This window comes from Pleurodeles waltl, chromosome 11 (assembly GCF_031143425.1).
Source record: "Pleurodeles waltl isolate 20211129_DDA chromosome 11, aPleWal1.hap1.20221129, whole genome shotgun sequence".
NCBI lineage: Eukaryota > Metazoa > Chordata > Amphibia > Caudata > Salamandridae > Pleurodeles > Pleurodeles waltl.
This window is the reverse complement of record NC_090450.1, coordinates 417,176,458-417,188,568: the sequence shown is the minus strand read 5'-3', so window position 1 is coordinate 417,188,568 and position 12,111 is coordinate 417,176,458. Positions and strand designations below refer to the sequence as shown.

The window sequence follows — 12,111 nt, the reverse complement described above, 5'->3', positions numbered from 1 at the left end:
CAGTTTGCAGCCTTAGGCGCCACAGGATGGAGTCTAGCCCTGCCTCCATGAACTATCATGCTACCTGTTCCCTGCAAATCTCGTGCCTCAGACACCCAGGTGAGGGAATGTGAACTGGCACACCCCAAGTGCTGCATCACTGGGCACAAGGCCCCCTCCAGTACCAGTAGAGATATGCATCCACTCAGCCCCTCCTTGGCAGGATGAAGCAGACTGGGCACAAAGCTCCCTCCAGAACCAGTGGAGATATGCATCCACTCACTCTAACCTTGGCAGGATGAAGCTGATGGGCACAAAGCCCCCTCCAGAACTAGTGGAGATATGCATCCACTCAGCCCCTCCTTGGCAGGATGAAGCACAGTGGGCACAAAGCCCCCTCCAGCACCAGTGGAGGTATGCATCCACTCACCCTATCCTTGGCAGGATGAAGCAGACTGGGCACAAAGCCCCCTTCAGAACCAGTGGAGAAGCCAGCCACTAGAGAGACTGTGGTCTTCCACTCCCTAGGACCAAGCAGTGGGCAGACCACCCACTTGAGAGACTGTCGCCTTGCACTCCCCAGGACCAAGCAGTGGACAGACCACCCACTTGAGAGACTGTAGCCTTGCACTCCCCAGGACATCGCTGTGGGCATGGAGCCCCCACGAGGAGCAATGGCGTAGGACCATCTTCCGGCTGAGGTGCCCCCCTTCCCCATCCCCCTGAGGTGCCTGTGTTTTTGACCTGATGCCCCTGCAGTATTCTCTCTGTATTGAGGCAGGAGTCAAGTGAGGGCTTGGCCCATGATTTTTGGCCCGGTGGCCCACGAACATTTGAAAAGGACAATATACGTCCTTCTGTACATATTGTATATTTTTGTAAATACTGTTTTTATACTTGTTACGTATATCAGCCTATTTCTAATATATCACTGATTTGACTCTATTTTTTTCGTCCTTGCGTTCTTCCTGGGGCTTACGGGGTGTAAATGTAATGTTGCTGCATGTGTTTGTGTGTGGTGTTGGGGGTAGGGTTTTTGCGTGTTGCGTGTGTGTGTCACTCTCTTTTTCCTCCCCCCTCTCCTGTGTACTAGGTGCAGTACTCACCGTGGTCTTCGCTGCGTCTTTGGTTTTCTTGGTAGATGAGGAGGTAGACCAGCATGAGCAGGACCTATAACCCGGGCTCCATGGTGTCCTGGTTCTTCGTTGAGTGTTGAGAGGTGAGTGGTTTCCCTTCCAAACACTGTTTCCACCATGCTTTTGATGGCGTTGGTACCGCCCGGAAAAGCTGGCCGATTGGCGGGTTGTGATAGGGTGGGTGGTACATTGTCTTCCACCTGTCTGTTGGCAGTGACCGCTGCGTTGTTGGTTGCTACCGCTGTGGCAAAAGTAGTGTTAAAGTGGCTGTCTGTGTTTGCGGTTTCCGTGTGGTCGTGATCCCATTTTATTTACCGCCAGCCTATTGGCAGTATTACCGCTGCTTTGACACCGACCGCCACGGTTGTAATGAGGGCCATAATGTTTTACTTGTTTATAAATGTACAGGTGAATTTATCATTTTTTTGTTTCAATCAAATATTTGAGCTTTTCCACTTTGACCATTACCAACATGATACTCATCCTAACTCCCATTCACACCAAAGCCCTCTGCTCCTCACCCTCTTACGTACAGAGACCTGGGTGGCTACAGGTACCTGAACATGGTAGACTGTCCACCCATAACTGTCCAGGTGCCAGGCACCTATTACCTCTGCCACCAACATGAGGGAAGCCTATGTTTTCCCTCTTCCCCACTTAAACTTTTTTCTTGTGGTAGGTGTAAAGAATAAATCTTCACTTTAAGTAAGTCAAAATTAGTTTATTTACTTATAAAAGGAGCCCACCATAAGGAATCTTTCAACATGAGAATCACGAAGCAACTGTCTAAAAGAACCGTTGCTTGGAATCTCTCATATGAAAAGATTCCAGCGTGCCAATGTGCCGCCATGAGCTCATTTGTATATATTACATTACACAGGTAACACACCTTCCCCTTTATGAACAACAACAAATATAGTTTCTATACATAGTCACGTATATGAACATAAAATCGATATAAATAAAAATCCTTACATTTTGAAGGTACTGAGACAGTACTATTAAGACTGCCATTTCTCAGGACTACTATGTCCCCTACTTTCATCTAAATTAAGATAAGAGCCTGTAACAATATTAGTAGAATTCTCATTTACAGCTTCTTCATTTACAGATGACCCTGGAAGAGAATCTTTTAATCAAACTCCAATCACCAATATTAAACATCACTTCCTTTACCATGAATTTTTTATCAAATTTTTCTTTTGCTGCAGTTTGATATTGGGATACCCTGTCTAATATTTCATTCATTTTTCTTTTAGAATTTGTTCTTTGCAATCTTAAAACTTGCACCCACTCGGGATTCACTAATAACTTAGGAGTTCTGCTCCTCATGAGTTCAAATGATGGGACACCGGTGGTACTATGTGGTGTATAAGACAATTTCATAATTTTGCGGAACAAAAAGTTCCACATCTAAATTTTCTGGCCTTTGAACTCCTTCTTTAAGAATCCTATTAACTCTTTCTATCAAACCATTTGAAGATGGTTAATATAATGCCACTTGAAGATGCTTACTGTCTAACGAATTTACAAAATGTTTCATGAAATGTCTACCATTATCCATGGCTAAGTATTTAGGTGGGCCCTCAATACTAAATTTTTTTAAAAACATCGTATTACACTTCCAGTACTAGGAGATGGTACAAAATCCAAATATACCCATTTAGTCAAGTGATCAACTAGTGCAACCATGTACATTTTGTTCCAAATCTAAACACTCAAACTGGCCTGCAAAATCAAGTGCCACTTTGTCCCATACAGCTTCATGCAAAGTACTACTTTCAGAGGTGTTTCTGATGTTTTCCAATGCTTATCTGAAAGCAGACATGTAGTACAGATATTAATACACTCAGTTAGTTGAGAGTCTGAACCTGGCCACCAGTAAAATTGTTTCAAGTGTTTAGCTGTACTATTAACTCCTAAATTTCCTTTAGGAGCTAACTCAATTAATGTGCTTCTGATTTTAGATGGAGGAATACATTTGTCATTATGCATGAGGATTCCCTTCACAATGGACAATTCCTGTGCTACCTGAGAACATTTGTATACGTTTTTGCTTACATGTCTTATCTTTTGGCCAACCAATTTTTGAAAAATGTAAGACTTCTTGTAATACTTTATCTTCTTTAAGAGCTTCCACCCATTCTTGGTATGATACACTAGCATTACCCTCCACTAGATCATCCACTATGGCTATAACACTTTCAACATCCTCTGGAAATTCATTTTCATCAATATCTACTAGTGGCATTCTTGACAAACAGTCAGCACGTACATTTTAACCCCCAGAAATGTACTTAATGTCAACATTGTACAAACAATCTTACAAAATTAGTAGATGCTTTGCTTGTTCCAGTACCATTGAGAAGATAAACTAATGGCTTGTCATCAGTGTATAATATGAATCTATTACCCTCATAAAAAGTTTTTAAACTTCTCTGCAGCCCAAACACAAGCAAGAGTTTCTCTCTCAATAGTAATATAATTGCATTCTGATCCTTTTCGAGAAGCAAAGGCAACAGTAACCTCGTTCCCCTCACTCCACTGAGATAAAACTGCACCAAGGCCTTTTTGGCTTGCATCAACAGTAAACAAACATTGTTTTCCAGCAGTAAACAGTGTTAAAGCTGCAGCTGAAACTATCATGTCTTTAACTTTGTCAAACACTTCAAATTCCTCTGTGTTCCCTGTGAATTTTACTCTTTCTTGAGTAATGGTCTAAGTGGATGCACTGCAAAAGCATAGCCACTTACAAATTGTGAATACTATTCACTGAGTCCTAAAAAGGATCCAAGTGAACCTTTTTCTTTAGGAACTGGCACATCTTTGATGGCTTTAATAAGACTACATATTGTTTTGATACCTTCTGATGGTATTCTATGTCCCAAATAATTAATGTCATTAACCGCAATTTTACATTTATCAGATCTTAATGTGATCCCATGTGCTTTCAAAACAGATAAAACTTGTTGTAAAATACCATTGTGTTCCTGCTTGTTGCCTGAAAATATTAGGACATCATCTTGAACAGCCTGAACTCCCTTAATATCCTTTAAAATAGTGTCCATAACCCTTTGAGAAACAGTGGCAGCCAAAGCCAGACCAAATTGCATTCTCAAAAACATATAGGCACCAAAAGGTGTAACAAAGGTCGTGAATTCTTGTGAATCTGAATCTAAGGGAATTTGATGTTAAGCAGACTTCAGATCCAGAAATCTGAAATATTTTGCTTGACCTAAATTGGCTAAAAGTTCTTGAATTTTTGGAAGCGGGTGGCAATCAATTTCATTATTTTTGTTTAAAGATCGTGAAGCCGCACATAAGCAAAACTCTACTTGTTTTTGTTTTTACAAGAACAATTGGACTAACCCATTCAGAGGAATTGGTTTCAGCAATAATACCCTCTTCACACAGATTGTTTAACATTTCTTTTAAGTTATCTCGAGCACTTAAAGGAATTGGTCTCACCTTATGAACAACTGGAACTGCATCCTGTTTCAATCTGATGTGGTGTTCAAATCAGTTTAACACAACACTTGTTTCCAAGTCTTGATTAATGGGGTACATGAAAAGAGTACTGTTTTTAGACAGAGGGAAGAGGAAAATGTAATTCAGAAATAAATGCACATAATGAGAAAACAAGCTTTAGGTTATTGTGTTGTTTAGTTGTCACCATCAAATAGCTCTTCCACTAATCATCTTCTGGAACTGACGTGAACATTCTCTTGCAGAACTGCATAAGCAAAGACTGTATCATACTCTGGTGTTTCTTTTTTCTTATTCTATAGGTGACGTCCACCAACATGAGGAAATACTGTTTTGTACTGGTGTTTGCAGTTGCGTGGTGCGTCCCGTCCTCCGGTGAGAGTTTAAAAAAAAATATTCATTATTGTTTTTTAGTCAAGAGTTACAATGTAACAAACATCTACCTAGGCCCCTGCCCCCTGGGAGCTCAGTGCCATGTCTTCTGTTCTTTAAACAATTCATATTGTCTCGATGAACTCACCCACCTACCCTAATCCATTGTACATGCACAATCTAGTTTCATATTGAGTTGCCTCAATAACGTGTCATGTGACTCTCTGTGTTCAAGGTGACCATCTGTTTTGTTAAGATTGATTAACAACAGACGTGATATCAGAATGTGTGGACAGCACACATAGTAATTAGATAATTTCTAGTACATTGGAAACATGGACAGCAACGAGTGATCAGACAACATTCATAGTAAACACATATTTTTTATATGCAAATGTTATTGCATTTTTTAAAATATATAGCAAAATAGCATCTGCATACCAATACTGTAATTTTACCCACATTGCAACAAACATTTACATATAAATTTCTCTTTCAATAGACTTCAACCAGCCAATGCTCATCTGTAATAGGTTTTTATAGTAATCCTTCCAGGTACATTCTATCAGCATTAAGTCCACAATCTGCATTTCAGTTCATGGTGGTTGGTTATTTGGATGAATCTGTTACTCTCTTGGAGACACCCAGTGGATTGCACTTCGCTATTTGGCAAACACAGTGCCCAAAGCTGCCTTTCTTATCTTGATGTGATAGTTTTGTGTAGTAGGGAATTGCTTCACAGACCGTGAGGAAGTCCTCTACCACCCGGCCCCAGTAGTTCCCTATTCATGAGCACAACCAGAGCATATGTAAAAAGCCTACACTAGAAATACCACATCTTGGACATGTTGATGCCAGACCCAGGTGGATCCTGGTGAGTTTCTTATGTGTGAGGTAAGTCATATGAAGATAAGAAGAGTGGATCAGTTTAAACCATGCATTTGGAGAAACACTTTTAACCTATGAGCAGGATTTTCCACAATCTGTATCGAATGAGGGTTCTGGGTACTCCAGTGACCATTTGTCACATGCACCTGCCGGGTCTTAGCCCGTCAGTAACCAAGGCTGCATACAAATTAGAAAGTAGTTGTCTATAACTAGCAAAAGTAAAAATAATTGGCTTCAACTCCGTTGGCAGAGGTTCCTCTGGGAAAGCTGTGCAGATCCCTCTAGTCACCTGAACTATTGGAATGTGTTGCAGAAACTGACCAAGGCACCTTCTCTGTTCATATGTGAGGAATTGTTTATTGATATATAGACACCCCTACCATGTGACAGCTACCGGTTTGCCATCTAATCAGAGTCATAACTTTATTAATATCATTAAATGGCTTTAGAATCTACAATGGCATATTTGGATCATATGGTGGTTTCTGTAAGATCACTCTAACCAATCTTTCCTGGATCATACCTGTTTGTTTGACTAAGTATGGTAAGGTTTGCAGTGTAGTTTTCTCCATCATAGAGGCGCCACTCAGTATTCCTCTGGTGTGTTCCTTCCATTATGACCTTTTCCTAATTGTCTTGCTCATCAAACCAGTGTGTTAGGTGTTATAAATGAGCTCCTGTATAATAATGAATAAGATCAGGTAGCCCAAACCACCCTCGGATTCATGGGAACTTCAAAGTATTCAGATTCACTTGGTTCCATTTTCCCACCCAATCCAAGGAACCCATTAGTCTATCTAGTTCACCAAATATCTAGTAAGGCAGAGGCCACATTGAGTTTAGTAACATGTATAAGTACCTGGGCAAGAAAACCATCTTCACCAAGGCAATCCTACCTTTAATGGAGAGCTGCAGCATTTTCCAGATGTAACCAAGCCTGCAAGACATGTCAGCACCCTCCCCATGTTTTCGTGGTACTGGGCAGTAGGGCTTTCTGTGATCTGTATCCCCAAATATCGGAAATGGCCGGCCTCTCATCAAATACTCATCTCCGGTAGCAATTAATGGGCCAGTCGCCTCATACCACTTAGGGTAGAGCAGTGATCTATCCCAGTTTTTCCTCAATACAGAGATGTTGCCAAATTGGTCAGGTTCGTAAAGGAGGCCATATTGATCTTTGCAGATCTGTGAGGTAAGCTAAGAGACACCAGAGGGGTAGTCGAGCCAACTCATATTCTCCATCTCTCCATGAAGGTGTGAAGCACTGTATCAAATGCCCGTTCTATATCCAATACTGCCAGCAGTTAATAGGATCCCGTAATGGAGCTCATGACTTGTCAGGCATCTAATACTGTGCATAGTACTCCTGCTCGAGATAAAACATGATTGTTACGTGTGGGCCAAAGTGTTCATGACCCTAAGAAATCTGTTAGTTAGTGCCATGCTGAACACCTTCATATATGTATTTAATGTAGACGGATGGTGATATAATGACAATTTCGTTGGGACTCTATCAACTTTCAGGATCAAAGTGATCAGTACCTGTCTCGTAGATGCAGGTAATTCACCTGTCCCTTTAGCTTCAACAACAACAAAAATAACAGCTTCTTAACCACCAGGTGAGGCATCAGCTGAAACAAATCTGCTGGCAGGCAATGTGCCCCATATGATTTACGCTTTTGCATTCTGCCAATCGCTTCCTTCAGCTCTTCAGTGGTCAGTGGAGGCTCTAATTAAATTTGCTATTCCCAGGGCAATATTGGCAACAAGTAATTTTTATAGCATTGATAAGGGTGTCTTGCACCTGTGTATAAGTCAACACTAGGTAAACTCAGCACGTGTCATTACTCTCATCTCTAGAGATAATGTCCGCATCTCCATCCTGTCTGAACCGAAGTATGTATATGAAGCCTTTGTTTTTAAACAGCCTAGTAAACAGACTGCTGACTTTGTCTCCCTCTCTGTGTAGTCTTAAACTATACCAGGTATTTGTGAATTTCCTGGTCCCATGCATAAGTAAGATGTCTTTTTTGCCATAAGGACCAGGTGCCTTTTGTTGGCTAACTCTCTTTTCAGCTTCGCTACTTTCAATTCCATATCAGTGAGCTCACAGCTCATGAAATGTCATTCTCACCCCAGCAATTTGAGAAATGCATTCCCCTCTCAAAACAACTTTGTAAGCTCCCTATTCTATTGACCACCTTTCTGTTGTATTCTTGTTATTTTCAAAACAATGTGTTATGAATTCTCCTACATGGGACACAAGCAGTATTTCCATGAGTGGTATTCAAATTTAAAATGGCAATCACCAATAAAACGTGTGAAACCTACAGGGAGATGGCAACTTTGAGCACAGAAAACAATTGCACATTCATGCCTAAAAGACAGCAGAGCATTTGCTCCCTAAAACAACACTTCACCAAAGAAAACACAATAGCACAGGTAACAAGAACAGTATGACGACTGCACTCATAGTACAGACTACCCCACTAGCACCCAAAAGGACTTAGAAAATCAATAGGGATGGCAATTCCCAGAGTGGAAAACCAACATCAAAAGCAGAAACAACAACGTTGCAGAGATCATGAATAGGTTGGGCAGAACTCACAATAAACAGACAACATCATATAATATGAGCAAATGCAGGAGATCTTTATAAATGGACGGTATATGCTTCTTTATGTTTGTGCATGTGCATATGTTTACCTTGGCAAATCACTCCACATTTCTAGATATCGTTAGTGCTGTGCTGAGATAAGGGTCAAGAACTCACCAAGAATATCTACTTTTATAAGGGAAGAACGCACCTTTAGCCCTGTGAGCCTGGATGTGGGGGGATACAGTGATCAAGGTATGGCATTATTCTTAAAGCACTAGTCCTGGACCAGGGCAGTGTTTCCACTCTTAGCGCCACTCAAGTGTCTGTATTACCTGAACAGGCTTGCATTCATCTGGAGGGTTATTCCATGAGCTCACTGGAGCACCAGGCATATAGCTCTGTGGCGGGACTCAGGAATATAGCATGAATCAAAGGATGTCAAACTGTCTTATTCTTCAATTACCTAATGAACAGCACAGCTTTCTAGAAAAGAGCATGAACAAGATTTGTAACCATTATTTCCCAAGATGGGGCTCTGTTCTTCAGATGGATTTCAGGGTTCCCGATTCAAATTGAAGAACATTTTCCTGTGATGTCAGTTTTTATTTGAGTTGTATATAATGGAGGTAACCCTAAAAGGACCATGTATCTTCTCCTTGATTATCCACCTTGGTTCTTTTCTCCATCCTGATGTCAGGCTGAGTTTGGTGGGTTGCATATTTCTTCAATATTAATCTTTATCTTCAATAAAGGGCTTTATGTTTGCCAAAAAGGTTTTTTTCACCTTTGTGGTTTTTATTTTCTAACTCGTATCCTCTTAAAGAGGCTGTTGATGCCTTTCAAATGTACTATCCTCTACAGGGTGGCACTATGGCACTGGGAGGAGACACAACAGTTCCCTTCCTCTGGCAATCAAGAAGGGACTCAATATAACTTTTCAGTGTCGGTCCTTGACAGCTATGCTCATCACCATTTATATGTATTTGCCAATGTGTGTGGTATTCTACTAGCATGTGGATAAATCTACCTCAGCTCTTTCCACATAGAAAGAACAACAACAAATACCCTTCCACGCATATGCATAAGTGGACACAAATGAACAGCGTAATTTGATTTCTATCAATCTATCAATATTGCCTTTGTGCTTGCCTCTACACCGACGTGATGATTACCAACAAAAATGCAAATAATGCAGATCATGTGGAAAAACCTACATGTACTATAATTTTCCGAAGTCTGTAAAACTATAGTTTGTAAAAACATAACAGCAAATGATCTGAATGCTCTATAAACTTTAGTAGTTAAAACAAAATACAACATTAAATTAACAGTCTATTAATAATCTGAAAAATAGTAATATTCAACTTCCCACAATAATTCTTCATGTTCCACCTTTTTACTGTACAATACATAAACAAATGCTTAGCTTAATTAATACAAACAATGAAATGGGTTGCAAGAAATTAGGGTATTAGTTACGTCTAGTAGGTACTCGCCTCAGATAATAATCACAGTTCTTGTCAGGTTCACTCCTCAGACTCACTAAATAAACCTAATCTCAGCCCTCTTGTTTAACTTAGAGGCAATTTGTAAAGTATTTATTCAGTATCAAAACAGTAACTAAGCCAAAATACAAAACAAAAAAATCCCAAAACAACTTCGAAAATAGACTAAAATGTAATAAAGTTACACCAAAAGGAAAAAATTTAATAAAGAGACCGGGAGATGTGAATTATTTAAGTTATAAGTAGATATGAAGGGAAAGGAATTGGCCAGGCTTCCTATACATTATTCCGTGAACAAGGAGACCCATATGAACTGGGAACACATTGAGCCAAGCATGGTTTTCCAAGATCGCTGATGCCTACAAGGATATTACTTGTTGCCTTTCTGCTAGTGCGAAACCCAGTGAGATTCAGCAAGGTTTTATAGCAATCTGTGGATTGTTCTTGCATTCTAACTAGAATTAAGGCACCCAAAGAATGCCCCCTGTACTCGTGGTTTATCCCAGATTGTACCCTAGCACTCAAAACCCTCAAAAAGGCTATTAACAAGATCCCTCAGGACATTGTGGCTATCAGTGCAGCCGGGAAGTAATATAAAAGGGCTTTAGAAAATAAGAAACAAGAAATTAGACAAAAAAGCATTGGAAGACTTAGAAAAAGTGGTCCAGTTGGGAAATAGGAGGGCCTTTTGGGAAGTTATAAATTGTTTTATTGTTTTTTTGGATGGCCCAGATACTGGAGTAGTTATATACCCAAATTGGACTGGATCACCCATTTCTCACTCATATTTGATCCATGCAGTCTGACAGTGAAATCCCTTCCGAAAGTGTCTGACAGTGGAATCCCCTCTGAAAATTAGTGTAGACTCTCACTTTTTGGACGACTAATGGCTTGGTGAGTTCATTTATCTGCAGGTGTGTCTAAACCTATCTCTAGTGCAGCTGCTGGGAAGACACCAAGCCCTGTCTTGGTTCCTATTGATTTGTTTAAACATAACCTAGCTTTCCATGCCCCATTAATTACAAAGGTACCTACAGCTGTGGTCAGGGAAGATCCAATTGAATCTTGGTTGGAATCCATTATAGTGTGGATATACTGTATAAAAAAGGCAACAGGAAACACCCTGCTTTTTACTGCCTAATTCCACTATTAGACTCTACTGTCAAAATTTTAGGGTGTTTGATTCTGAGCAAATTGGAGGAATGGGCAGAGACCAATTCCTTTTTCTCACCGGTCCAATATGGTTTTAGGTCTGGCCTAGGTCCAGTCGAGCAGGTACTTAACCTATCTTTAATATTGAGGAAATATGTCAAGGCCAGGAGAGATGCCTTACATATGGTCTCTTGTGCTTTTGACTTAATCAACAGTCCAAGGCTGTGGGATTTAATGGAGTAAGCTGGAGTCGACCCCTCGTTATTGGACCTTGTTAGGCACCTACATTGGGACACCAACACGAAATAACCAAATACACAGAGAGGAGATTGTATGCATTCTATTAAAGTCTCCAGAGGGGTGAGGTATGGCTGTATCTTAGCATTCTTTTTCTTTTTATTTGATGTTAATTCATTAGATGCAGTCCTGAGATCTTGTAGCAAGGATGTTCCCAAAGTTGGCTCCCGACCGTTCCCTTTACTTTTATATGCGGATGACGTGGTTCTCATAGCACAAACAGCAAAAGGCCTGCATAATCTTTTAAATGTTTTTAAAGATTTTATGACTAATTTGAACCCGAAAGTTAATCATAAAAGATCCTTCCTCTTGACTTATCCCAAAAACAGCAGAACTAAAAGCTATGATATTGGGGGAAATCCTATTGCCAAGATATCCCATTTCAATTACTTGGGCATTTTGGTTGATGTCAATTTGATGTGAGACAGGCTAATCAGTCAAGGAACACAGAAGATGGGGCCCTCTTGTGAATCAATCCACATTTTTGCCCAAAATGTAGGACATAAGCCACTTAGATTGATGACCCAGTTATACAAAAGTAAGTGCCTTTCAGTTGGTGTTTATGGAGCAGGAGTTTGGGGTATGCTCTACTTGGGAGATTGCAGACATTCGAAAACAGATTCTTGTGTAAGCTTTTAGCTGTCTCCAAAACCAACTCAAGCCTTATTTTACATTCAAAACTGTCTATGGGCTTCTT

The 12,111-nt window shown here is 40.4% G+C and overlaps 1 protein-coding gene across 1 annotated transcript in view; it reads left to right on the top strand.

Annotated features, from left to right (window-relative positions):
• Positions 1-12,111, top strand: part of PROC (protein C, inactivator of coagulation factors Va and VIIIa) — a 191,671-nt gene that overhangs the window by 60,549 nt on the left and 119,011 nt on the right. Inside the window, exon 2 of the mRNA XM_069213759.1 lies at positions 4,904-4,976. Coding sequence (XP_069069860.1) covers positions 4,919-4,976 — 58 coding nt within the window. The 5' untranslated portion in view covers positions 4,904-4,918. The remainder of the gene's footprint in view (positions 1-4,903; positions 4,977-12,111) is intronic.